The sequence below is a fragment of the Acinonyx jubatus genome, chromosome D3 (assembly GCF_027475565.1).
Source record: "Acinonyx jubatus isolate Ajub_Pintada_27869175 chromosome D3, VMU_Ajub_asm_v1.0, whole genome shotgun sequence".
NCBI lineage: Eukaryota > Metazoa > Chordata > Mammalia > Carnivora > Felidae > Acinonyx > Acinonyx jubatus.
The window spans coordinates 25,492,549-25,518,258 of NC_069392.1; the positions used below are offsets into that span (position 1 = coordinate 25,492,549).

Here is a 25,710-nt window from a genome sequence, read left to right on the forward strand (position 1 = left end):
TCATTATTCTAGCTTAGAAAGTTTGTTTTGCTTTTTCTTCTGTTTGGGGATAAAATGAAAATGAAAACGTCCCAGGTGAAAGCCTACCATTGAGGGTGCTGGACAACATTCTGTAATCTCTGACCTCGAATGGCCCCCCTCCCCCCCCATGACGACTCAAGGGCATAGGAAAGTCATACCCTTTGGATTTACTCCAAAGAAAGGTCATTTTTTGCCCGAGGCTCACATTCAGCCTAAATCTACCCATACATTTACCAAGTCACTTCTGCTTATACAACCATCCTAATGATGCGGCCACTTGCTTCCTGCTGGGCAGTTTGGCAGTTGCCAAAGCTATCAGCCTGAGGCTCCGTAGGCTTTCCAAGGAGCTGGCTGCAAAAGATCTTATTTAAAGCATGTCTGTGGAACCAAGTAAGGACGGCCCTCACGCAGCAACCAGAATACTTCCGTTGGCTAAATAATTCTACTCCTCCCCATCCCCCCCCCCCCCGAAAAAGCAAAAAGATGAGCTCCAAGGCAAAGAGGATCGAGTGTGTGTGTTTGTAAAGCACAGGGCGGCAGCTGACAGATACAGCTTATATGAATTAGCATGTAATACCCACCATCACATGCATTCTTTGAACCTTGAAATCTCTGTAAACCATTTCCCCACTGTTTTGAAAACAAAGAGGGGCTTGTAGGAAAGGTCCCGTGGGTTGGTTCTCGAGTTGCTCAAGATTGTATCCCGTTCAAAAATATTGAATCCCGATGGGTTTTAACATCGACCTTATAAAAACAGACGTGTATGAGCCTAAATGAGACGCGTGGTACATTTTTGGCACTATTTTTATGTTTTTGCCTTTACAAACACACATTCAGATATTCTAAAAAGAAAAACAGACACCAACCTGCCTTTTCAGTCACACCGTACATTGCCAAGCTCACACGATCCATCTTTAGATGAAAATAAATGTTTAAAACATGGTTCTATGTGCTGTACCACTAAGACAGAACTAAGACATCGGTATCCTGAAAAAAAACAACAAAAAACCAACACCTTTCTATCCCTCAACAGCCGAGAAGGATTTCATATTTTGTCAGTCTTGATGAAAGGCGAATGTTTAGTTTCCATGTAACCATAGTATGCTCTAAAATTAAATATCATTAATCGAGTTCTTCCTTCCAGAGGACCCAGAGTTAGGGTTAGAATAAGCATCAAACAGAAACAAAAGCAGAAGATTGGAGTCTGCCCTTTAAAAAAAAAAAAAAAAAAAAGGTCGCCTTGTTTGCATTGTTGGGCCATCTCCAAACACGACGGTTGCCTACTGATGATCGGGAATGACTCTCCTCTGGGTTTTTGTTTTGCATAAAGTGGGGTGGGTTTTGGGTGGCTGGAAGGCAGCCTTTAATGATCTCTTGCTGTGCATCAGGATGCATGCCTTAAGGAGCATATAAGCAGGATTCTTTTCTGGCAGAAGGAGAAAGTATTGGGCCTCTGATTCCCCCACGATGGAACCCCAGGTGTCTCGCCGGGAGAAGGCTATGTCAAAGTCAACTGCCCTAGCCTGGTCCAGAGCTGTCTAGACAAGCTAACCAAAATACGGACTCCAGCCATTCTCTCAATGGCATGGCAGCCGAGAGCTCTCTTCTTGTTTGAAAACCAGCTGACATAAAACGATTCTGGAGAGTGTGGGAGGGTGCCAACGTGGGCTCCGAAAGCACGGGGGCTGTCTTTCTCTGAGCCACCGGCCGTCTCTAGGGAGGAGACGGTCCAGGGAGGCAAATCTACCTTGCCCGTACTATTCCTTCCACGTAGCCTCACCCCTTGCCTTTTCTTTATTCCGTATTTGGAGAAGAAGCCTCCTGAGAGCCACACGCTCACCAGTCCCACTGGGTTGGAGCAAAAGGACGCAGATAAAATCTGAGGATGTGCAGGTGATTAATGAGGCGTTCGGGTTTCCCTTCCCGCCTGAAACTCCTCCTTCTGTCCTCCGTGGGGATCGAATTGTATGACCAGGATCCCGTTGTGGGTTTAAATCCCCTGCTCCCATTTTCCTGCCCCTCCACGGTCAGCATTCACGCCACGGTCCAACATCTGGGCAGAGCCTCGGAGAACAGAAAAGCAGTTTCTTCTCATAGGACCCTCTCTTCTGAAATCCTTGATTGCAGGTGTTTCTTCTGACACTTTTTAGAGAAACAGGGCACGCGAGTCTCCCTTATTTTGCAGGCTCTGGCATTGCAGTATTCCAGGAAAACAGACAGAGCTCCTCCCTGGATTTCGGGACATGGTCCCTCCCCCTGCAGCACAAACCCTCGTAACCATGTGGGTGAAGCTCCCCGTGCCTCCAAAGCACGCAGATCTACCGTCCCAGCTTGAGGGTGGCCTTTGGAGAACAAGGTGATGGACTCTGGCACTTGCAGCATAAATAACCTTCCCTTTCGCCACTGAAGGAGTTGTCACAGGAAAGAACATTGTATCAACTGGGTCCCCTCACTCAACGTTCCCCGGCACCCCCACGCTTCACCAGCTTTTTCAGGTCTCTCATTTACTCTGAAACATTTTCTGATTCTGCCAGCCCCTGGCGAGGCCAGGGTGGCAAGCGAGAATGGTCACGTTAACCCCTCTGCCGTCTTCAGGAGGGCCGGGGGAGGGGGAGGGGAGAAGAGGAGAGTATCAGAAGAGCAACCCCAGGGTTTGTTTGGGAGCAGACCTGTTCAAGCTCGAGTCCGACCCGAGTTAATCCACCGAGACGCACCCTTTCCAACCTAATCTTGGGCTTGGATTTGTCCTAAAAGCACCGTGGGCGTGGACCCCAAAGATGCGTGAGGTTGATGTGATGCCGCCATTGCCTGGCGTTGCTGATGGAGAAACCCAGCGTCTGCTTGTGTCTTTTTTCCCCTCTGCCACCACGTTGGTCATTTTGCTGGTCCTCTGTCTGCCCTCAGAGTCGAGGCTGTCTCATGAATCTGGCTGAAGTTCCAACATCTCCAACCACCCCATTTCAATTTTAAATATAATAAATACAGCGAAGAAAAAAAAAAAAACCAGGAAATCTTCCATAAAGACTCTAAAGAAAAGACGGACAAAACATTCTGGGGGTTTCAATCAAATGCCGCGTGGTCTCTGGATGAATCTCTCGAGGAGGTGTAGTTGAGTTCCTATCTGTGAGTTCCCTTCTCACGCGTAGCTCTCCTTAAATGGACACCTCATACTCCCTGGTTTCCTGCAAGAGACAGAAGCAACAGATCGAGTAAACCCTTGTGTGATAGAGCCGCGGTCAGAGCGTGCCTCGATAGCCCTTCGACCCAGCAAGGAGGTGAGTAATGTGGGTAGCAAAGTTAAGCCACCCCGGCCAACAACCTGCCGGTCCCGGATGTGACAGTGAGCACGGCTGAACCAGGACTATCACTCAGCCACAGCGAGCTCAAAGCACCATCCTGCAGACTGGTGAGCAAATTGGCATTTGTTGCTTTGAGTGACTGAGTTTTGGGATTATTTGTTACTCAGCATTATTATAGTGCTGGGTGACTGATACACTACACTAATAAGCATTAATAAGATCTAGTTTCTAAAATGCTAATTTTAGAATCAGCCTGACCTTCTTTTAGGATTTGGAAACAGAGTACATGGAATGTGAAATAACATATGACCTCTTCTTACTGGCGCCATATCTAAAATGTCTAAAACATGTGGATAGCAACCAATTCAATTTCTCCAATATTCACGGAGCGTGTGTAATATATTCCAGGCCTCCAGGACAGAGGAACAGGGAGATATAGGAAGTCATAGACATGGCCCCAGAAGAGGTCATTGTCCCGTGCTTTAATGGAGGTCTATGGTTCCTGCTGGGTCGACACAGATAAGCAATCATGTCTGTGCTTCATGGTAGATGGGAGTGGGGTGGGAAGACACTAAGGTGGCTCCCATGCTCCCCACCTCTTGGAGGTCACATTCTTGCATGATGCCCTTTCCTTAAGTGTGGGCAGGACCTGTGATTGGCTTCCCATGAACAGAACACAGCAAAGGTGCTAGCATGTCTTAGCCAGGTCTCACAGCACCTCGACCAATTTTTTTCATGGTCCCTAAAAATGATGATTTGTTGTAATCAAGATATCCACTGGCGTATTTGATTGTTTGAGGTTCAACGGGAAGCGAGATAATATAATGGTTAACGGCATCACTTTGAATTTGTTTCCTGGCTCTAGGCTGTGCTTGTCGTTTTCTCGTCTCTCTGACCTCTCAGTATCCTCATCAGTCACTCAGAGATAACTGCAGAATATATTACAAAGAGTTTCAGGGATTGTGTATTTAAGGTGCCTGGCTCCTGGTACCTATTATTATTATTATTATTATTGATCTTACTGTTGATCTCTGTCTCCTTTGCAAGACCATAAGCTCATTAATGGCTGGACGGTGTCTATTTGGTTCACGACTGTGTCCCTAGTACCCCACACAAATGTCTGCCACCCAAACGGGTTGGAACGTTGCACACTGTCATTCAATACGGAGTGGAGTTCAGCCAGATGTGGGGTGCGGCCCATTGCCTCTGGTGGGTTCTGACCCATCTCAGCTGTGTCTCCATGGGTCTTTCTTTGGTGCAGCCAAAAGCCGGTGATTTCTTTCTGTGACTGTTACTGCCCAGAGCAAGCCTTCCAGGCTTGTCATCGGCACGCAAAGAGAGCTGGGTTCTCCCAACGGTTATCCCCATAGTGGTCACGGTGGGGCTGGGGCAGGACCACCGGCCATGCCTTTCTGGCAGTAGCATCGTGAGCCAAAGGAAATGAAACCTTCCATTTTGATGTCCGTGCATTCGGAGCAGACAAGGAGGGAGGCACTGGCGTGGGGGATGGAGAAGACAGACCAACTTACCCCTGTCTCATAAATGGGGTTGTCAAACTCAGTTTCCACGGTGATCTGGCTGTAGGGGTGGGAGTACATCAGGGGCAGGCGGAGGCTGGAGTAATAGCGGCATCTGGAGAAGAGACAATGGAAGAGAGAGAAATTACTTGTCCTGGAGCAGATGACAATCCAAATTGTTCTCAACTTCAACCCAGTCACTGATAACTAAAGCCTTAGTACCTCCCCTTACTGGGGAGGGGTAAAGCTCAACTGGTTTTTACCCGTAAGGTGGTTCAAGCGCCTGTTTAATGCAGAGAGAAAAAAGTAATAATGAGCATTTTTTGAGCACCTACTATGTACTGTGTTGCCTCAGAGCACCCTTCTCTGACTACCTATTTAAAAGGTGGTTCTTCGGGGCACCTGAGTGGCTCAGTCGGTTAAGTGTCCCACTCTAGGTTTCGGCTCAGGCCATGAGCTCGTGGTGTGTGAGATCGAGCCCCGCATTGGGACACGTGCTGACAGAGTGGAACTTGCTTGGGATTCTCTCTCTCCCTCTCTCTGCCCCTCCCTTGCACCTCTCCCCACTGTCAAAATAAATAAACTGAAAAAAAGGTGGTCCTTCCATTACCACACCTTATCTCTTTCCTTCATTGTGTTCCTCACGGTGTGTTATAATTTGTGTGTTTCTCTTCTCCCCCTACTACACTGTGGGCTCCACAAGGGCAGAAAAAAATTTATATTGGGCAGAGGCCTGCCTCAGGGCCTTTGCACATACTGTTTATCTGCCTGGAATCCTCCTCTTCCAGATATTTGCACAGGCGACTCATTATTGCTTTCAAGTCCTTCCTCGAATGTTATTTCTCAGTGGGGACTCTTCTTTTAAAGTTCAACCACCTCCTCTAGCCCAGGTCCCTTTTGCTCCCTTCTCAGCTTTCTTTTCTCCCTGCATTTATCACCTCCTAATGTACACAGTCTGCTTTTGAACAACACAGGTTTGAACTGTGCAGGTCCACTTATATGTGGATTTTTCTTTTTGGATAAATAGAGTATGGTACCTTTAAGTATTTTCTCTTATGATTTCCTTAATAACACTTTCTTTTCTCTAGCTGACTCTATTGTAAGCATACAGTATATAATACATATAACATACAAAATATGTGTTACTTGACTGTTTATGTTATCTGTAAGGTTTCTGGTCAACGGCAGTTTAGCGTTCAGGGAGTCAAAAGTTATGTGCAAATTTTTGATCACTGGGTGTCGGCGCCCCTAACCCTCATTTGTTTCAAGAGTCACCTGTATTTACTTCTCTTTTATGCTTTGCTTGTCTGTCTCTCTCCCATTAGAACCTGGACCCCACATATCAAAGATCTCCTTCTGTTTTGTTCACAAGGATGTTCCTAGAATCCCCCCGCCCCCCAAAACTGCCCGGCACACAGTAGGTGCCCAATAATTGTGAATTTGAATGACTGAGTGAATATCCTGGTGATGGCTGAGTATCTTCCTTCCTTACTGCAGGCAAGCTCCACGACCCCAACACCCGGGACAACGTCTGGCGCGTGTTGGATTTGTCACGTGTGTCGAAAAAGCGAATGAATGAATGAGTCAATGACGGGGTAGATGTCAGTGTGCCTGGCATTGTGAAAGATGTGTCTCTCTCATTAAACCACAGCTCCCTGAGGTCAGGGATCATGCCTCCTGCCGTGGGGGGTGGGGCTGGGAGGTGTGCGACAGAAGTGTCTCCCCCGGAGCTGAGTTGAATCACGTCATCTACAAGCACACAAGTACCCCTGCCCCCAAGCTACAGGTGGTGACACAGCCCCCCAGTGCTCTGGTCATTGAGTGGACCGCAGCCCCCCACCCCCTTGCCCCGAAGCCCCCTACCTGGTGACGTAAATGTAGGCTCCTCCCAGCAGTAAGGAGATGATGAGAACAGGGATGAAGATTGCCAGCGCCATGTTTCCCCCTTCCAGCGATGTCTCTGCTGCCGCTTCTGCCACTAAACACACAAGCCGGTGAAGCCCTCGTGTCTCACGCCCTCGGCCCATGTGGGTACCCGGCTCCCAGGGGAGCACCTGCCCTCCCAGGGCATCGCAGAGCCTTGGCCACTGGAGAACCATCCCCAGAGGGGAGAAGAGGCGGACGCTAGAGGGAATGGGGCTGGTTCTTTGCAATGGAGCCCACGGGGCTACGGAGAATTACACTCTTTCAAACCTCGGTCATACCATGCCCATTTTGGGGGGGGCGGGTGGCTGGGTGCAGTTGAAGTCCGGCTAAAATCCCATTCAAGGAGAGACTTGGAGAACATCTCATGTGTGCTAACTGAGAAGGCAGATTTGCTCACATCCCATGGAAAACGGGGTGCTTGCTGCACCCAGACTGACAGGTGTCCCCCAGACCCTCCAGGAGAGGGAGCTGGGCAGCCGGGTCCATTCTCAGTACTGCACCTTGCGATGACACCCCAACTGGGGACACCCAGTTTTGACTCCCAGAGGCCGTGGCCGCACCCTCTCTGCCTTTCCGGGAGCCTCTCACCACCTCCCACTGGGTTGTGGAAACTGTTGTAGCTGATGTAGGGGCCCAGGGGCATTTTCCCAGGATAGCTTGATGGGAGACCCTACGTCTCTTCTAGATGCTCGTACTCCGGGTTCTGTCTGCCATTTCTCCACGGCCACGGCCAATAGAGCTCAGCTGTGCACACCAATCTATAATCCATTAACTGCCACTCTCCGGAGTCTGAAAAATCGATCCTAACACCCATGACAACTGCATGAGCCCAAAACATTACGATGGCACTCATAATGTCTGAGCCACCCAGGCCTTTGAGACATTCCCATGGTTCATCGGTTGCTGAAAGGCAGCAAAGAGATGGCCTGAGAAGACAGTAACACCACAAAGTGCCCTCTCTTTTCCCTGCGGAGTGGCTAATACATGCTCCTCTTCTGCACTTACACCTGAGCCCCGGCCCTGCCTGTTTGCATTGCAATGTCATCTGTTGCAAGGGAGAGCAGCTAATGACACGTAATTCACACAGCCCCACGTTCTGAGTGAATTACTTATTGCCAGAAAGCTAAGTGGCTCCAAAAATAATAATAAAGACTGCTTAACTGGTTACAACTTAAAACATGAATATATATATATATATATATATATATATATATATATACGGTTTTTTTCTGACACCACATCCCTGGTGAGTGGCTTTGTACCAAAGTGAATGGAAATGATGCAGCATGCAGAATGTTTTACGTATGGGAGGGGTTGCAAGGGAAGGAAACATAGAATAAAAGTCAAAACAAAATCCTGGCTACCTTTTACCGTCCGTTCCCCGTGAATAAATCTCACTTGGGAATTTCTAACAGGAGGAGAATCTAAAACCAGGAGGACACAGGGACACGTAATTTGCGGAAGACAAAGACCAAAGGTGAACACAGACCACAGGGCATCTGCCAGGCAGACCTTTCCCTCCCAAAGCCAGGGGGGTTCTCAGCATGGGAGGTGGGGCATCACTGGATTTAATTCCCCCAAGCAGCACCACGTGGGTGAAAAGTTGTACAACAGGGTTGTGCCTTTCTCAGGACCCTCTGATATTCTGACCCCGTGTTCGTAACTGGTAATAAATCCCTTTCAGGTCATAGTTAGGACCCTAGGTGGCAAATCTGATGGCCTGGTTCTTTTACAATATGTTTTATTTTGAAATTATTTTCAGCAGTGTGAAGATGGGATTTCTGCTTGTTTTTTGTTTTTTTTTTTAAGCACTTGGAGAAGAATATGCAAGGACCTGCCCTTGTTTTCTGCTATTAGCTTGATTTATTGGATTTTTTTTTTCATTATGGAACTCACCTTCTAATGCGTGTTCAAAGCTGTCTTGATTAACTGAAAGGGAAATTGGAAGCATTGGTTAATGTCAAGTGAATTCACTCTGCATGGAGTGACGGCAAAACATTAGGGGCAAAAGCCCACACCATGCTTTGCTGAAGTTAGTACTAGGCTTTTCTTTATCTTGGGCTGCTGGAATTAGCGGAAATGCCTGGACACATTCCCTTCCTAGGGTCCTGAGAGATCGTGAGATAGATACGAAAGAGACAAGGATGACAGTGGTAATAGAGAACAATTACTGAACACTCACTGCATGTCAGACATTGTGCTAAGAGCTTTATACATGTATGTGCTCATTGAACCCTTACAACAATCTCGTTAGGCAGATGCCATCATCATCCCCATTTTGCAGATGAACAAACTGAGGCTCAGAGAAGTAAAGCAACTTTTCTGACCTCACACAGCTTCTGTGCGGATGGAGGCAGGCCTTACGCTCAAGACCGCTCGACCTTCCCCACCCTCTGCTTTTAATCACATAGTTCTGCTCTTTTATTGTTCCTTATGTAAGACAGATTGACCAACGGTGAGGCTCGAGACAGAGCCCCAAATCCAGAATCCAGTCAGAGGCGAAACTGTTTTCCTGCTTTGAAATACATGTTTATACGAACCTTTCTGGTTTCCCTTCTATTCCATATTTATTTGGCTATTATTTATAGTCTCTGTAAAGCGATTTTCATGCACTGTCACAGACTAGAACTCTCTGGAATTCATTCATTTCCCTGTATTCCTTATACAAGTTCTCTGGAAGTTCGAGGCGATAAGTTCCCAGGTTTTGGCCCCAAAGACATCATGGTAGCCGAGCACAGAAATATACCCACACGGATGTGTTTCAAAGATGCAAAACCCCAGGGCGAAGGGCTTAGATAAAAAGATTGCATTATAAAGGAGTGACAGGGAATGGTCACCAGAGGCCCAGCTGTACTCATGTCCTAATACTCAGACTTCCTAATCTGTGCCTTGGTCAAAGTCACTCTTTGACTTTAGTCATTACCATGTGATGCCAACTGAATCAGCCAGCTTACTAACTAAGCAACTGCAGGTGTCTCTGGAATTAGGGCAACAGGAAAATGGAGGGATGGGGACAGATGCTTCCTGCCCAAGATACGAGCTGGACATTGGGTGCGTGTGTGGGAGCACAGGGACTCCTACTGAACCTCGGAGCCAGAAGGAAGCCTTGAACTTGTGTCCCTTGGAGTGTGGTCAGTGGCTGCTGGGGCACATGCTAAAATGCAGCCTCCTGGGCCCTGCCTTTTCCTTTTATTTCACACAAAGAGGAACCAAGGTCGGGGAGGGAGGGTGGCTGGCTCAAGGGCATGCAGCTGGTCCACAGCAGAGTCAGGCAGAAGCCCCGCCCCTGAGTCCCAGTCGGGTGGCTTTACATTGGCCCTCAGTCACCTCGCTAACTCCAGATCACAAAATGTCCGTGCAGCCCACAGTTTTTGGAAGGGGAAGTGACTTCTCATTGCCTTACAGAGTCATGGGGTCTCAGGGGTAGAAATGGAGGGGAGAGAAAGATGTAAGGATCCCCCAAGATCCTTTCCTGCCAGAAACTCTGCTGTGCCTGAGAAAGAAAGTGGGGGTCAGGGGGCCACTCACCTGCTGGGGCTTCAAGGGCTCACCTATCTTAGAACATAGAGGGTTCAGGGATTGAGCAACTTTCATCTGTTCTTATGTTTTTGATCACGTGTGTATTTTCGGATGGCAGTTTCATTTTCCCTTAAGATTGGCGACATCAAAAAAAAATGATAGCATCCAATGCTGGCAAGGACGTGCGGAAAGGGACATTATCACCCATTATTTGAGGGGGAGCATGAATCACTATGGTTATGGAAAAGGATCTGGCAAAATCCCCCAAAACTCAGCATCCACGGATCTTTGCCCATACCACTGATCCCAATTTGAGGAATGTGTCCTATTTGACGAGAAAAGTCAGCACCCGAAGATTCATGGGCAAGGGTGTTTCTGGGCAACACGAGACCAAACAAACAAGAAACCGGAAAAGAACCGGGAGATCCGTCCACAGAGGAAGGACTGGACGCATCATGATACATCCCAGCGTGGAATGATGGGCGGCAACGAAAAAGATAGGGCAGAAGCCACATTTTTCCTTTTTTTCCAACTTGACGGAGATGTGGGATAAGTGGGGAAAAGCAAAACACAAGGTCAGTATCGTTCGAAGTGTTTTTACTTGGAAACCAACATCTCCTGCCCCACCCCCTTCCCCGTGCAGTGTATCTATTTGTGGGAGTCCAGAGAACTGGGGGACGGGACACTCAGGGGTGATAAGTACTGGCTTCCGGGGAGGAAATGAAGGGCTGGGGAACAGAAGAGCTGCTAACGCTTCCCTTGCGGCTCTGATTTCTTCTACCTCTTGCACGAGATACTTTTGTAGCTAATCCAAAAAGACTATGAACAGTCCTGGGGCAGACAAAAAATGGCCTTTCTATCCTTAAACTTAGATTTCTTATAAAAAAAACCTATTAATTTTCCTCCACGCAGAACACTTACTAGCAACACCAGATTAATTTCTATTAACGTCCATGTAGCACTTAGAAGGTTTACAGGAAATCTTAACCGGGGGAAAACATCCCCATGTTTTAACTCTACAAAGCAGATTTCCTGTGCTAGCGAAAATAAATCCACACACAGGGCTGGATTTAGTCAAGACTAGGGCAGGAATTTGGGAGGAGGAAGGCAGTTTAAGGAATTTAAGAGGAGGATAGTCATCTTTTTTTTTTTTTTTTTAAGTTTATTTATTTTGAGACAGAGAGACAGAGACAGTGCAAGTAGGGGAGGGGTAGAGGGAATCCCAAGCAGGCTCTGCACTGTCAGCACAGAGCCCAGCGCAGGGCTTGAACTCGCGAAGCTGTGAGATCGGGACCTGAGCCGAAACAAAGAGACTAGACGCTTAACTGACTGAGCCACCCAAGCACCCCAGGAAGATAGTTGTCATAAATCCCGGTTGCTGATTCCTTATTTTTCTTTGCATTTCAACACGATCTCTTGCCCTCTTATTAAGAACTGCTTGTATAAAGACTTTGCTCTTGCGGGATAAACCCCTGCTCGACTCCAGCTGAGAACATCCTGCTCTAGGCCCTTGTTTCCCACATTTGCCAGATGCTAAGACTCACCGCGGATGCTGGTTACCCTGGCTCCCTGGGTCCTGCTCTAGACCCAGTGGAATTAGCATCTCCCCTGCAGGGACCCAGAAATCTGTTTATACTTGCACTCTGTGTTTGGAAATCACTGCATTAAATGGTTCTCAAATTCGAAGTGTATTTGAGCAACCCAGAGCTTGTTAAAATGCTTATTTTAGGGTCCTACCCCTCTGATTCTAATTTTGTAGATCTGGGGTAGATTCCAGAATTTATTTCTTGTTTTTTAATGTTTATTTATTGAGAGAGAGAGAGAGAGAGAGAGAGAGAGAAATGCAGAGAGAGAGAGAGAGGGAGACACAGAATCCCAAGCAGGCTCCAGGCTCCGAGCTGTCAGCACAGAGCCCGACGCAAGGCTTGAACTCACAGACTGTGAGATCACCACCTGAGCCGAAGTCGGACGCTTAACCGACTGAGCCACCCAGGCGCTCCAGAATGTGTTCCTAATAAACAGTCTGGGTGATTCTCATGCTGAAGTCACTGGCTGGTTGGAGGCTATCAGCCTAACAGCTGTGAAGCCCACCCTGACCCAGCCCGCTGGAGAAGAGGCAGGATATTGACAATCAGGAGATGTGGGTTCAAGTCCCAGATTTGTCTCGTAACAGCTGTGTGGCTTTGAGACAGTCACTTAACTTCTCTGAGCCTCTCTTTTTTGTAAAATGGGCACAATCCTTCATTTATCTTAGAGAGTGGTCCTAAGGCTTTAAATGAGGTAATTCAGGGAAAAAAAACCGTTTAAAAAATTTGAGGTAAATTTCACATAACATAAAATTAACTATTGTAAAGTGTGCAATTTTGTGGCATTTAGCACACTCGCAATGTTGGGTAGCCGCCGCCTCTCTTTCCAGAACATTCTCATCACCCCTAAAAGGAAACTTTGTACCAACGAAGCAGTTACTCCTTCCTCTCCACCCAGCCCCCGACAGCCACCAGTCTGCTTCCTGTCTCTATCAATTTACCGATTTTGGATATTTCATATAAACGTAATCATAGGATATGTGATCTTTTGTGTCTGGCTTCTTTCACTTAGCATAATATTTTCAATGTCCATCCGGGCTATGGATACAGCAGCACTTTGTTCCTTTTCATGGCTGAATAATATTCCACCATATGGGTACGCCACATTTTGCTTATCCACTCATCAGTTGATGGACATTTGGGTTGTTTCCATCTTTTGTGAACGATGCCTCTATGAATATTCGTTTACAAGTGCTGGTTTGAATGCCTGTTGGCAATTATTTTGTGCATATACCTAGGAGCAGAAATGCTGGTTGGAAAACATTTTTAAGACTCAGTGCTGAAGTTCATGAATAAGGCATGTGGGGATCCACTGAGGCGATGGGTTCCCAAATAGAAATGTAAAACTCCATGCTTCCCTTCCTGCTGGGGAGAGAATTCAGAGTATTCTGCCTGATTCTCAAGGGGGTTTTGACTCCATAAAAGGTTAAGATCAACTGGCCTAAAGCATTGAACGGCTTTAAGATATTATTAATCGCACATCTTAAAGACCCAGATAAATGGATCCAAGTCTCACTGGGTATTCCAAGACTTAATTTCAATGACGAGGGTTTCACGGATTCTAACATACATTTCGCTCTTGACCCATCTCTGGGATGGGGCGTGTCTTACAACCGATGGCATGTTATTCACTCCACGGCCAGCAGGTGGCGCCCACGATGCCCGTGCACCGTCCCCACCCCCGGCCCCACCGTGCACCCACCACAGCCTTTGGAGATTGGGTGCGAGCAGCTTGGGAGACCACCCCAGAGGCAACAGCGCAGCAGTTGTAACCCTTGGCAACCAAATGGTTGGGAAAACGGGGTGCAGGAGGTGGGAAATGTTTAAACCACGTGACCAAAGAGGAGTCAAAAGCAGAATGGCTTTCCTTTATGATGAAAATCTAAGTTTTAAAGAGCGCCTTCAGGATAAAAAAAAAAAAAAAGTTAGACAGGGAGGGAGCCAAAGCATAAGAGACTCTTAAAAACCGAGAACAAACTGAGGGTTGATGGGGGGTGGGAGGGAGGGGAGGGTGGGTGATGGGTATTGAGGAGGGCGCCTTTGGGGATGAGCACTGGGCGTTGTATGGAAACCAATTTGACAATAAATTTCATATTAAAAAAAAGTCACAAAAATAAATAAATGAATAAATAGCACCTTCAGTAAGTAAAAATAAAATGCTAAGCCAGGAGAAGGCAGAGTGCGCCATAGTTTAATTGGCAGAAATTCTTTTTCCCCCTCTCTCAGTGGTGCGGAAAATAATGGCGGTATCTTAGATTTAATGAAATACAGTGGCTCGGCTTTTCTTCAGGCCAAGCTGAGAATCCTAAGAAGCCGGACCTGACATCTTCGGGGCCCTCCGTCCCAGGGTCGAGAGTAGGTTTCTTTACCTTTACACACGGGCAGTGGCCCGTTCCAGTGGGATGGCTGTCCCAGGAGGCATCGAATGGTCACTTCGCCCATGAGCTCAAAGCCTTCGTAGCACATGAAGGTGAGGGACTCTCCCGGCAGGTAGAGCCTCTTGTACAGGATTTGGTACCCATTTTCAGGCAAGCCAGGGTTATCACATGCCAGCGACTCCTCCGCTGAAATGCAAGCCCAAAGCAGCTCTGATGAGACGATGCAAATCTGTGGGGACGCCCACTCGCAGCCTGTCTGATCGGGCTTTGGCCGGCCTCTCCATTACCGTCTCCCTGCATTCCCCTCACATCCCACTGGTTCCCATTCCTCAGATCCATCGCCCCACCTCCCACCTCCGGGCACATGTGGCACATGGGCACGGGCAGATGGCCTGGGCTGCGGAATCTGGGTTAAAATCTGGGTTCTACTATGCACGAGCTGTGTGACCGCCAGCAAGGGCCACACTCTCTCTGAGCCTCAGTTTTCCTCATCAGTCAAATGGAAAGAATGGTAGTATCTATCTCACAGGGATGTGGAAGATTAAATAAGACAATGAGTATGAAGTGTTTACAGCATGTTCTTGGCAGGTCACGGGTGCTCGGTAAATGATGGACGGATGGCAGTGTTGTTACATTATGAAATACTCTTCTCATGCCTTACACCCTACCTGCCCACCCCGCCTGGGTAAGTCTTGCCTTTCAATACTCAGTCCCCATTTCTCCTCCTCCAAGAAGCCTTCCCTGGTGCCCTCTACCCCAAATAGAGTCACTGATCTTTCAGTTCTTCCTCCACCCAGCAGTGAACACGCTGAGTGTATTTAATTATTTAGTATCTGTTTCCCTCCCTGGGGAGGAGCTCGTCAAGGCACGCTTGAAGCTCAGGGTCTGCTCTACAGTAGGACTATCCCATGTGAGCCTAAAGTATACAGTAGGAGCATCATAAATGACGCCTGGCAGCTTATGACTTCTTGGGGAGAGTTGAACCCATTCCTAGTTTAACCGATCCCAGGCTCTGGACTCCATTTTTCCTGCCCGTGACATAAATGGCCTTGGACAACACCCCACCCTTAGCTGAAACATGGCTGGGCAATGACATTCCCACTCCGAGGATACACCCACACTTTGAAATAAGATCATCTAAGGCAGGTTTTCTCAACGTGGATGCTACTGACGTTTGGGGCTGGGTAATTCTTTGTGGTAGCCATCTTGGCCTTTTCGGCTGTTGAGCAACGTCCCTGACCTCTACTCATTAGCTACGGGGAGCATCCTTGTTGTAACAACCAAAATTGTCTCCAGGAACTGCCACTGACAAATGTCTCCGGGGGAGGAGCCAACTCATCTCTGATTGAGAATCACTGATCTAAGCTTTTAAACAATTCTGGTTGCAATCCGTGTGAACTTCCCCTGTTCTTTCTCAGGGATACAGCTGAGTTGGACTGACGGAATTAAACATAATCGCAAACCTACCCTCATTTCTCTTTTTCTCTGCATTTCTCCCCTCTCCTTAACCGTAGAATTGTTTTTAGTATTTATTTATTTTTGAGAGAGAGCCAGAGCGCACGTGGGGGAGGGGCGGGCAGACAGACCGAGGGAGACACAGAATCCGAAGCGGGCGCCAGGCTCTGAGCTGTTAGCACAGAGTCCGATGTGGGGCTTGAACTCGTGAACCGCGAGATCATGACCTGAGCTGAAGTCGGACGCTCAACCCGAGCCACCCAGGCGCCCCCCCAACCCACAGTTGTTTTTTTTTTTAAGTTTATTTATTTATTTAGAGAGAAAGAGGGAGGGGAGGAGCAGAGAGAGAGAGAGAGAGAGAATCCCAAGCAGGCTCCACACTGTCAGCGCATAGCCTGACACGGGGCTCGAACTCACAAACCGTGGGGTCGTGACCTGAGCCGAAACCAAGAGTTAGATTCTTGAACAACTGGGCCACCGAGGCGCCCCTCAGATTCCCTAAGTTATTGCTATGGAATGGTTTGTAATATACCAAGCAAGGAAGCACTGAAACCGTGTGGTAATTAGCAACCAATGTTACTTGGGCGCCTGCCGTTCGGCAGACTCATTGCCATGAGCTTCCGTATTATGCTTGGCATGATCATTCTTTCTGATGAGGACGCCAGTTTGTTCAGAGTCACACAGCTGGCAAGTGGCAGGGCTGGGACGCAAACACGGACCCGCGGGGTTTTAAGTCCTGTGCATTTAGTGGTTCTGCTGCAGTGGAGGGCTCTTCTTGTGGGCTATCATGAATTCCTCCGAGCTACTGCCTTCTCAGAGACAGGAATTTCTAAATGAACATGGGCCACCCAGCTGGAGCCGGCATATGGGAGCCAAGGTGAGGCCGCTGGGGATGGTGCAGCAGCGGAAACTTTTGCTACGGCCACAGTGTGGCCACGGGGGGCTCTGCCCCGGGCAGGCAATCTCCCCGCCTTCCATCCGCAGTGTTCCGAGGGCAGGGCTGTGAAGAGCCAGGGCCTCCCAGGGAATCCCTAAATGCCTCCCTGGGGTGCCACCCATACAACCCTGGCCGAATGTGTCGGACCCACTACTTTGGGTGGTGTGGTTCGTGTCTTCTGGACAGGAGCCTCAGAAGCCATGCACCATGTCACCGGCAAAGGAGGGAAGTCGCAACAAAAGCCTCCAGGTGCAATAAAGACCACATTAGTACCGCCAACAACAACGACGACCGTAATAGTAACAAGTGCTGTCATTGGTTGAGCGGGCTGGGCCTGAGGGATGCAAAATCCCACGGGATACGATCCTACCAAGTAAGTCACGTATTCGATTCTACGAACACATAAAGAGATCATTTCAATACACTGCCACCAGTGCCGTGATCGGCGAAACTGTAGGAGCCATGGGAGATCACAGGAAGAGAAACAAGACCTAGCCTAGGCAGTCAAGGAGGCCTTCCTGGAGGCGGTGATGCTGGGGATTTATTATTTCCTCCACAGACCTATCTATCCTTCCTCCTTCCCTTTACAACAGACCTCAGGCTCCATGAGAATGTGGATCATGTCTGTTTATACGTCCCCACACGGTGCACGGAAGCACCCCCGGGGGTGCCACCGTCTGAGATTGTTTAAAAAAATTTTAAAAACAGACCCATGGGAGCTGTTCCAACATTAGATAGAGCTACATTCTTTTTGACGATGCCCCGTCTTTGCAAAGCTGGGTTTTCTGCGGTGACTACGCGGAAAAGCAAAAACTATGATAAAATCAGTATGGAATGGAACGGAAGGGGCAGAGTGCAGCCTGTCGCCAAAATATGAGAAATTTGGTGGAGCCCAAGAGGCACCCACATCCCTGTAGCTGTGACTCTAGTTATTTAAGAATGCAATTAAGATCAAATCTTTTCATATGCGCGTTACTTTTTCAAATGACTACGGAGTTGTGAGTATATAGGCTACTCACGAAGCTGTTTGGACCAGACGACTTAACGAATGGAACCGTGAGGTATTTGGCCCAGGGTATTTACCCCCCAAAATTCCTGAGATGGCAAAGGGTACTGTGAATTGCAAGGGTTTGGACGTGCCTGTGCCCGCATTTGAATAACCAAATGGACTGCTTCCAACCGCCCCGCCTGGGAGGGAGTATCATACCCTTTTTTTTTTTTTTTTGCAGCTGAGGGCTTTGAGGCCCAGAGAGGGCAAGCTACTCGCCCGAGGTCACCCAGCAGAGCTGGGGGTACGGGCCTGACTGTGAATTCCACATACTTCTACTTTTGCTTGACCTGTCTGTCCTTAAAGGCACGAAAAGACATGGTTTTGAGTCCCCGCTGGACCCAGCTATGGCCTTGAGCAGGCCACCCTGAACAGGAACCGGAGACAGCCAGGGCTCTGTCTGCTTCGTGAGCTTGTTGGTGGAGGACCTTTGTCAAAAACAGAGCGCTACAACTTTGCTCGGAAGCTGGGACTCTGCAGAACGATCAGGGTGGGAAACGATGCTTTTGGGCTTAGGCTTGGGTTGGAATCCTGGGTTCCCCCCTCCCCTGCTGTGTGACTTCGGGAGAGCTGCTCATTCTCTCCGGGCCTCCTTTGCCTGCTTTTAAGTGAACCCACCTACCACCCGTACGTGTGTTCCAACCGTCTGAATGCTGGAGAAGGGCTTGCAGGGCAAAGGAGCCCATCCAGTGGGGCTGGTCCCCCCTGTTCCATAGAGGAAACACTCCCAAACTGTGCACGCCTAACACACGCATCCTTACAAACACCCTCAGAACCTAATACAACCTCCCTCTCTCACCCTGGGCCCCCGATGCCAGAACCTGACCATCCTCTGCCTCGAATCTCCTGCCGGGCTCGCTTGCCTGTAACAGGTTCCTCTTTGGGCTTCCGGGAGCCTCGCATGTCTCCTGACACCCAGCTTGGCTTGTGACTCATTAGCACGGGTGTCAGGGAAGCCGTCACAACGGAGATTCTGGGGTGAGACAGTCCCGAAGGGAGGGAGGTGTGCGCCTCTCAGAAACCCAGCAGCCGGTGTAGCTCAGAGGGTCTTTGGAGGCTGTGCCTCATTAGTGAAGTGCCTTTTCTTCCTTCCTTCCTTGCTTCCTTCCTATCTTCCTTCCTTCCCTTTCTTTCTTCCTTCCTTTTCTTTTTCTTTCTTTCTTTCTTCCTTCCTTCCTCCCTTCCTTTCCTTTCTTTTTCTTTCTGTCTTTCTTTAACCTTCCTTCCTCCCTTCCTTTCCTTTCTCTTTCTTTCTTCCTTTTCTTTCTTTCTTTCTTTCTTTCTTTCTTCCTTTTCTTTTTCTTTCTTTCTTTCTTTTTTCTTCCTTCCTTCCTTCCTTCCTTCCTTCCTCCCTTCCTTTCCTTTCTTTTTCTTTCTTTCTCTTTCTTCCTTCCTTCCTTTCCTTTCTGTTTTCTTTCTTTCTCTTCCTTCCTTTTCTTTTTCTTTCTTTTTTTCTTCCTTCCTTTTCTTTTTCTTTCTTTTTTCTTCCTTCCTTCCTTTTCTTTCTTTCTCTTTCTTTCTTTCTTCCTTTTCTTTTTCTTTCTTTTTTCTTCCTTCCTTCCTTCCTTCCTTCCTTTTTCTTTCTTTCTCTTTCTTTCTTCCTTCCTTCCTTTCCTTTCTTTCTTTCCTTCCTTCCTTCCTTTTCTTTCTTTCTTTCTTTCTTTCTTCCTTCCTTCCTTCCTTTTCTTTTTCTTTCTTTCTTTTTTTCTTCCTTCCTTCCTTCCTCCCTTTCCTTTCTTTTTCTTTTTCTTTCTTTCATCCTTTCTTTTTCTTTCTTTCTTCCTTTCTTTTTCTTTCTTTCTTTCTCTTCCTTCCTTCCTTTTCTTTTTCTTTCTTTTTTCTTCCTTCCTTCCTTTTCTTTCTTCCTTTCTTTATTTTCTTTCTTTCTTTCCACTTTCTTTCTCTTCCTTCCTTCCTTCCTTCCTTTTCTTTTTTTCTTTTTTTCTTCCTTCCTTCCTCCCTTCCTTTCCTTTTTCTTTCTCTTTCTTTCTTTCTTTCTTTCTTTTCTTCCTTCCTTCCTTTTCTTCTTTCTTTCTTCTTTCTTTCTTTTTTTCTTTCTATGCTATCTTCACCTTTCAGTACTTTTAAATAAGCTTTTATTTTTAGCTTCTCATCTCTGGGTCTCTGCAGCTTGACTGGTTCAAAGCGTTCTGATCACCCTTACAGTCACCAGGAGGAAATGGGAAACACATTTGGTTTCCTGGGCTGCTCTAGCAAAGTGCACTTGACCAGGGGTCGGGGGGCGGGGGGGGGTGCTTTGAACAACAGAAATGTATTGTCTCACAGCTCTGGAGGGTAAAAGTCTGAGGTCAAGGTGGCCACGGGGTCACGCTCCCTCTGAAACCTGGGGGGAAGGATCCTCCCGTATCCCCACCTGGCTTCCAATGGTAGCTTGGGCAATTCTTGGTGTTCCTCGACTGGTAAGCCTGGAATCACGCTCTCCCTGGGTCTCCATGTTCAATTTCCCTCTTCTTCTGAGGACACCAGGCACTGGACTGGTGCCCATCCCAGTCCTGTGGGACCTCATCTTCGCTTGACTACCTCTGCAAAGACCCTAGTTCCAAAAAAGGTCCAAGTTACGGCATCGGGGGGCTAGCCAACACTTCCTTCCAGGAGACACAGTTCTCCCCATAACGTGGTGTCCACCTGGCCCAAAGGTCTGGGGACTGGAAGGGGATGTGCCTGCGGGTGAGGGCTTAGGGCCATGGGCTATCACTCCACTGGGACATCCCTGCACGGGTTTGTACCCTGTCACCTGCAGCGAAATAAGGGCGAGGGTAAAGCTGGTGGTAGGCACCCAGGAGTCCAAGGCCGGAATCCCAGCTCTGCTCATGGAACAGAGTTGTGACCTTGATCACATGTCCCTGTGGGTCTCAGTTTCCCTTCTAGGCACACATACATGCATCCACGCATTTACATATATATACACAGTATGTGCATTTACACACCTCTATGTTCACACACGTATATAATCTGTTTAGCAATGTGTTTCGTACATTCAGTCAACAAAAACTGTTGTTACCTATTTTCCCATCTGAGGCCTGGTTTCTTTAGTATATTTGCACACACACACACACACACACACACATATATATATGCACGTTCACAAATGCATATCATGTGGTTAACACAATGTCTTACACAATCGATACATAATGACCATTATTGTCTGTAAAAGGGAGCCAACGTGTCTTGTGTCTGAATTAGCCATCAGCTGTATACAGCATTTTACCTCCGAGATGCCCTTAGCTCTGAAATTCTAGGACTTGGACTAAAGAGGCAGATGGGGACCCAAGGTGTGTGGTCCAAGAGTCTTTGTTCCGTGGGAACACCGAACAATAAAGTCTCCCTTTTCTGTGCAGAAGCCTTTAATGTTGATGTAGCCGTACTGGCAGCTTGGAGCCTGCCTGGGAGTCTCTCTCTCCCTCTCTCACTCTTTGCCCCTCCCCTGCTTGCATACGTGCACGCGTGCTCACTCTCACTCTCCCTCTCTAAAAAATAAATAAATAAACATTAAAAAAAAATTAGCGGGGCTGATGGGTTCTCAGGTCCACATATTTATTGTGTGAGGCTTTCCTCCTTCTGTGTAGCCTCTTGATTTCTCTAAGCGATGGTTCTGACCCCTGTCTGCACATCGAAACCCCGGGGGAGCTCTGAAAAACCCCAGTGCTTGCACTACGCCCCAGGCCGGGAGCATCAGACTCTCCAGTGAGTTTTAAAACTTCTCGGGTGATTCCTTGTGCAGTCAGCCTGAGACGCCTGGATCACCGCCCTCCAGCTCCCCAGCTTGGCAAGAAAAGAATTCCTCCCTTGTCAGAGTGACTTCGGAAGCCTTTTTGCTTTTTATTTTTTTATGATTAAGAAAGCCCATAAGTCTTTTCCTAACCCAACATTTGTGTTAGGGGTTTCACACAGATAAGGCCAAAGAGAGTTTAAATCGGCCTGTTTCGTGTCCTGTGGACGACCTGATTTTCAGCAGAGGCAGGCAGGTCTGGGTTTGACCCTGGCCTCCACTATTAACTGGCTGTGTTTCACGGGGCAATGACTTGACTTCTCTGAACCTTAGTATTCCTCTTCTTGAAATGGAGACAACAGTACAATGCCCACGAGGCTACCTGAGGCGAAGGGAGGTGAATCCATAAATATTACTGTAAACGACATGATGTCCGATGCCTTCAATCTGCCAGCTACGGCGTGGGATAGTAATGATAATAAACCCTCCCGAAGGCTGGAATGCGTCCTCCTAGCAGCCCAGCCCCCCACCACGAACATGAGGAAGCGGAGCCACTCAGGCATCAAGTCAACACGACAGGACTCACAAACGCAGTGGGGCAGGCGCGAGGTCCAGATGGGCGTGCCGGTCTCGCGGCTGTAGCAGGTCAGAAGAGAGCTCCCTTCCAGCACAAAGCCCGGGTTGCAGGTGTATTGGATGGTGGTGCCCACCAGGAGTACGGGATCCGAGATTAAGCGGGTTGAGTGGTCCACTTCCCCGGGGTCGGTGCAGTACATGACTAGGGTGAAATCAGACCGGGAGGGCGTTAGGGCTCTGGATGATCACAGGTTTGCTGAGAGCTGCGGGATGACGTGGAAAGTTTCCTAACCCGGTTCTTTTCCTCTTTGGAAGATCATGCACCTGAGCCCATCAAAGGTGGTTGGAGAACAGGCCAGGATGAAACAGATTTGCATTTAATTCCACTTACAGGAAGCAGCCCAAAGAAATATTTGCATCAGGGCCCAAAGCCCTACGTACAAGGTTGTACATCATTGCACCATGATTGGTAATGGTACAAAAAAAAAAAAAAAAAAAAAAAGAGAGAGAGAGAGAGAAACAGTGCAGATCCTTTGACAGGGGAAGAGTTAAATACGGAACAGCCATTCTATAGAATCCTGAGCAACCACCGAAGAGAACAGAGTGAGGAGCCCTTCACTGCTTTCTTTGTGGTGCTTGAATCTAGCAAAACAAGCACCCATTACTTTTCAATTAAAAAATCAATAGACATAAAAGGAAGACAGTAAACCAATTAAAAAAGAATGAAGGAGGACCACGTGTGACATGAAAAAGCGTCTGGATTTCTGAGCTGCAAAACGGCAGGCACCAGGCACTTTGTACACGGTGATCCCTGTTGTGGCAAAATATCGGTCTCTCCAGCCGTTTCTGTAGGGATATCTCTCTGTCTATGTTTGCACGGGACACATGCACATACGTGTATCTGTGTAACACACACTGTGACTGGAACAGCACAGAATAAACTTTTAAGAGTGGCATCATTTCTCGAGAGTGAGATCATGAGGGATTTTCACTTTGTACCCCAAAATGTTGCTACTGGTTGAGTGCCGTAAGGAAGCACTTGCTGCTCGGGTGATGTTAAGATTCGGTTACGTGCATCTTTTAATGTCAAGAGTGTAGTTTAAGCGATGAACGAATGAAAGGCAGGCACCAAACCACACTCAGGACTTCTCAGGGGAGACCTCACTGTTCTGAGGACTTTCTGCTGTTCTCATTTCACAAAAGAGAAGCCACCGAGGCGGGTTGGTGGATCTCGCTCGGTCTTAGATGTAGAGCCCTGACAGGCAACCAGCGTGGGAACATAAACGCTGATACCCAGAAGGGGCCCGGTGCAGATTCACTGGCTTTAATTTGTGCCTTTTTCTGGTAAAAATTGAGACAGTTGAGAGTTTCCCACAGACAGCTAGCTTAGTCTCCTCCAAGCCTTTAAAACTCATTAACGTGGGGGCGCCTGGGTGGCTCAGTCGGTTGAGCATCCGACTCCGGCTCAGGTCATGATCTCGTGGTTTGTGAATTCGAGCCCCGAGTTGGGTTCTGTGCTGACGGCTCAGAGCCTGGAGCCTGTTTCAGATTCTGTGTCTCCCTCTCTCTCTCTCTCTCTGCCCCTTTCCTACTCATACTCTGTCTTTCTCTGTCTCTCAAAAATAAATAAACGTTAAAAAAAAACCCTCATTAACGCAATGTGTATCATCATTATTATTTAAAACATCTAAAAATCATTATTATTGAAAATTAAAAATTATTATTATTCAAAAAATTTAAAAATCATTCCTCAAAAAATTTAAAAATCATGATTATTCAAAAACTGTAAAAATCATTATTCAAAATATTTAAAAATCATTATGTTTCAAAAAGTTAAAAGTCATTATTGTTCAAGAATTTGACAAATTATTGTTACTAAGAAAATTAAAAATCATTAAGACATGTATATTTAAAACACTGTTTATTTTTTAGTTAAAATTTTTTAATGTTTACTTACCTTTTTATTTAATTTTTAAAAATGTAGAGTTTTGAGAGAAAGAGAGAGAGAGCACGGACAAGTGGGGGAGGGGCAGAGAGAGAGGGAGACACAGAATCCAAAGCAGGCTCTGGGCTCCGAGCTGTTCTCACAGAGCCTGACGCGGGGCTTGAACCCATGAATTGTGAGATCCTGACCTGAGCCGAAGTCGAACACTTAACTGACTGTGCCACCCAGGCTTCCTATTATTTTTTTCATGTTTAGTTTTGAGAAAGAGAGAGAGCATGAGCCAGGCAGGGGCAGAGAGAGAGGGAGACAGAGGATGCGAGGCTGACTCTGCACTGACAGCAGAGAGCCTGGTGCGGGGCTCGAACTCACAAACCCATGAGATCATGACCGGAGCTGAAGTCGGACGCTCAACGGACTGAGCCACTCAGGAGACCCCGAAAACATTTAAAAAATCATGACGACGTAGATCATGTTAATGTGCCTGTGATATGTCTCACCACACGTGCTGTCCTCCCTGTGGGCTTTTCATTTTCTGTCACGATTCACACACGTGAACACAGACACTACGTAGTGTCGGGGAACAGGTGTTTATGCAGCCCATTCTGTGGATTTCTAGCAAGCTCTTTCCTGTTTCTCCCCATTATAATTAACTTTCCTTGCCACTGGAATATTTCTGACAGGGATTGCCTGTAGCCCTCCCCTCCCCCCCCAACCCTTCCCCGATACCCTCTTTCTCTGCTGACACTTAATATTTCGTATCGTGCAACTGCTCACTCCAGGCAGGCTGAGCGGGTCTCCCGAAGTCTCCCCAAGGGTTCCCAGCAAATGGCTGCAGATTGGAGGCTTGTGTAGGAGGAGGTAGGAAGCCAATGGTTAGTAGGAAGAGACCACCCTCAAATTTACCTCCCCCACCTCCCACCAACTAAGGCTTCGGTGTAGAAACCAGAAGCACTTTCTTCTTGGCTGGCTTCTCGAGACACCAGACGCAGCTGTCACCGGCCACGCCTGGCCCTCACGCCTGATGTCATCTTGCAGCCAAGCAAGACCAATCCAAATGGGACCTGGGAGCCCCAGTTCGAAACTCCTATCGCAGGTAGCTGGCTTCATCCAGGTAGCCACCATTCCAGCCTCCTGGGTGCATTGGTCTTGCTTTGCTGCAGCAGGCATTTTAGCGACCAATCTGAATGACATTTTAACACGGGTTTACATTCCCACGTACCGTACTCTACACCACTCCTTACTGTCTCGCACTCAGTCTATTTCACTCATTTCCATCATCTGCCAGGCTTCCGGAGGCACCTGGGTCTGACAGCCCTGCCCTTAGAGCCACAAGATGACAGCTGGGAGCAGTGCCAGTGAGTTGGTGGGGTAAGAGGGAGGCCAGATTTGACAGTAAGTGATTCTGCGGCATCTACGTGAAAAATACTCCACGGGAGGGACTCACCACCCCCTGACCTAGAAGAAGAAAACTGGAGGGCTCTTACTTTTCTCGCAAAATGGGGGGTCGCTGCTCCAGCTGAGGTCCCACTGGCAGGTGAGGGTGTCACTCCCCACGATGTCATAGCCGGGGTCACACTGGTAGGTGATTCGGGCTCCTCTCACGAGCTCCGTGTGAGAGGTGGTTTTCCAGCCGTTCTGGATCTCGGGCAAGTCTGAGCAGGAGTCATTCCTTGACACCTCTTTAAAACAAAAACATCGTCCTTGGATGAGGAGGTGGGCCTTCCTACGTGGGGTTCCCTTTACAACGTCAGAGGAAAGGTGCAGACAGAA

General features: G+C 47.9%; 1 protein-coding gene across 3 annotated transcripts in view; it reads right to left on the reverse strand.

Moving 5' to 3' along the window:
- Positions 1–807: 807 nt before the first annotated feature.
- The window catches only part of SEZ6L (seizure related 6 homolog like), a 180,073-nt gene continuing 155,170 nt past the window's right edge, over positions 808–25,710 (reverse strand). The window contains exons 11-17 of one of the 3 annotated variants that reach the window (XM_027050911.2): positions 25,425–25,619; positions 22,006–22,197; positions 14,238–14,432; positions 8,660–8,692; positions 6,701–6,809; positions 4,850–4,952; positions 808–3,203 (exon numbers count right to left, since the gene is read on the reverse strand). In XM_027050911.2, the coding sequence (XP_026906712.2) occupies positions 3,174–3,203; positions 4,850–4,952; positions 6,701–6,809; positions 8,660–8,692; positions 14,238–14,432; positions 22,006–22,197; positions 25,425–25,619 (857 nt within the window). In that variant the 3' untranslated portion in view covers positions 808–3,173. Of the gene's footprint in view, positions 3,204–4,849; positions 4,953–6,700; positions 6,816–8,659; positions 8,693–14,237; positions 14,433–22,005; positions 22,198–25,424; positions 25,620–25,710 lie in introns of all 3 variants that reach the window. The other 2 variants (XM_027050913.2, XM_027050912.2) reach the window with 2 other exon arrangements.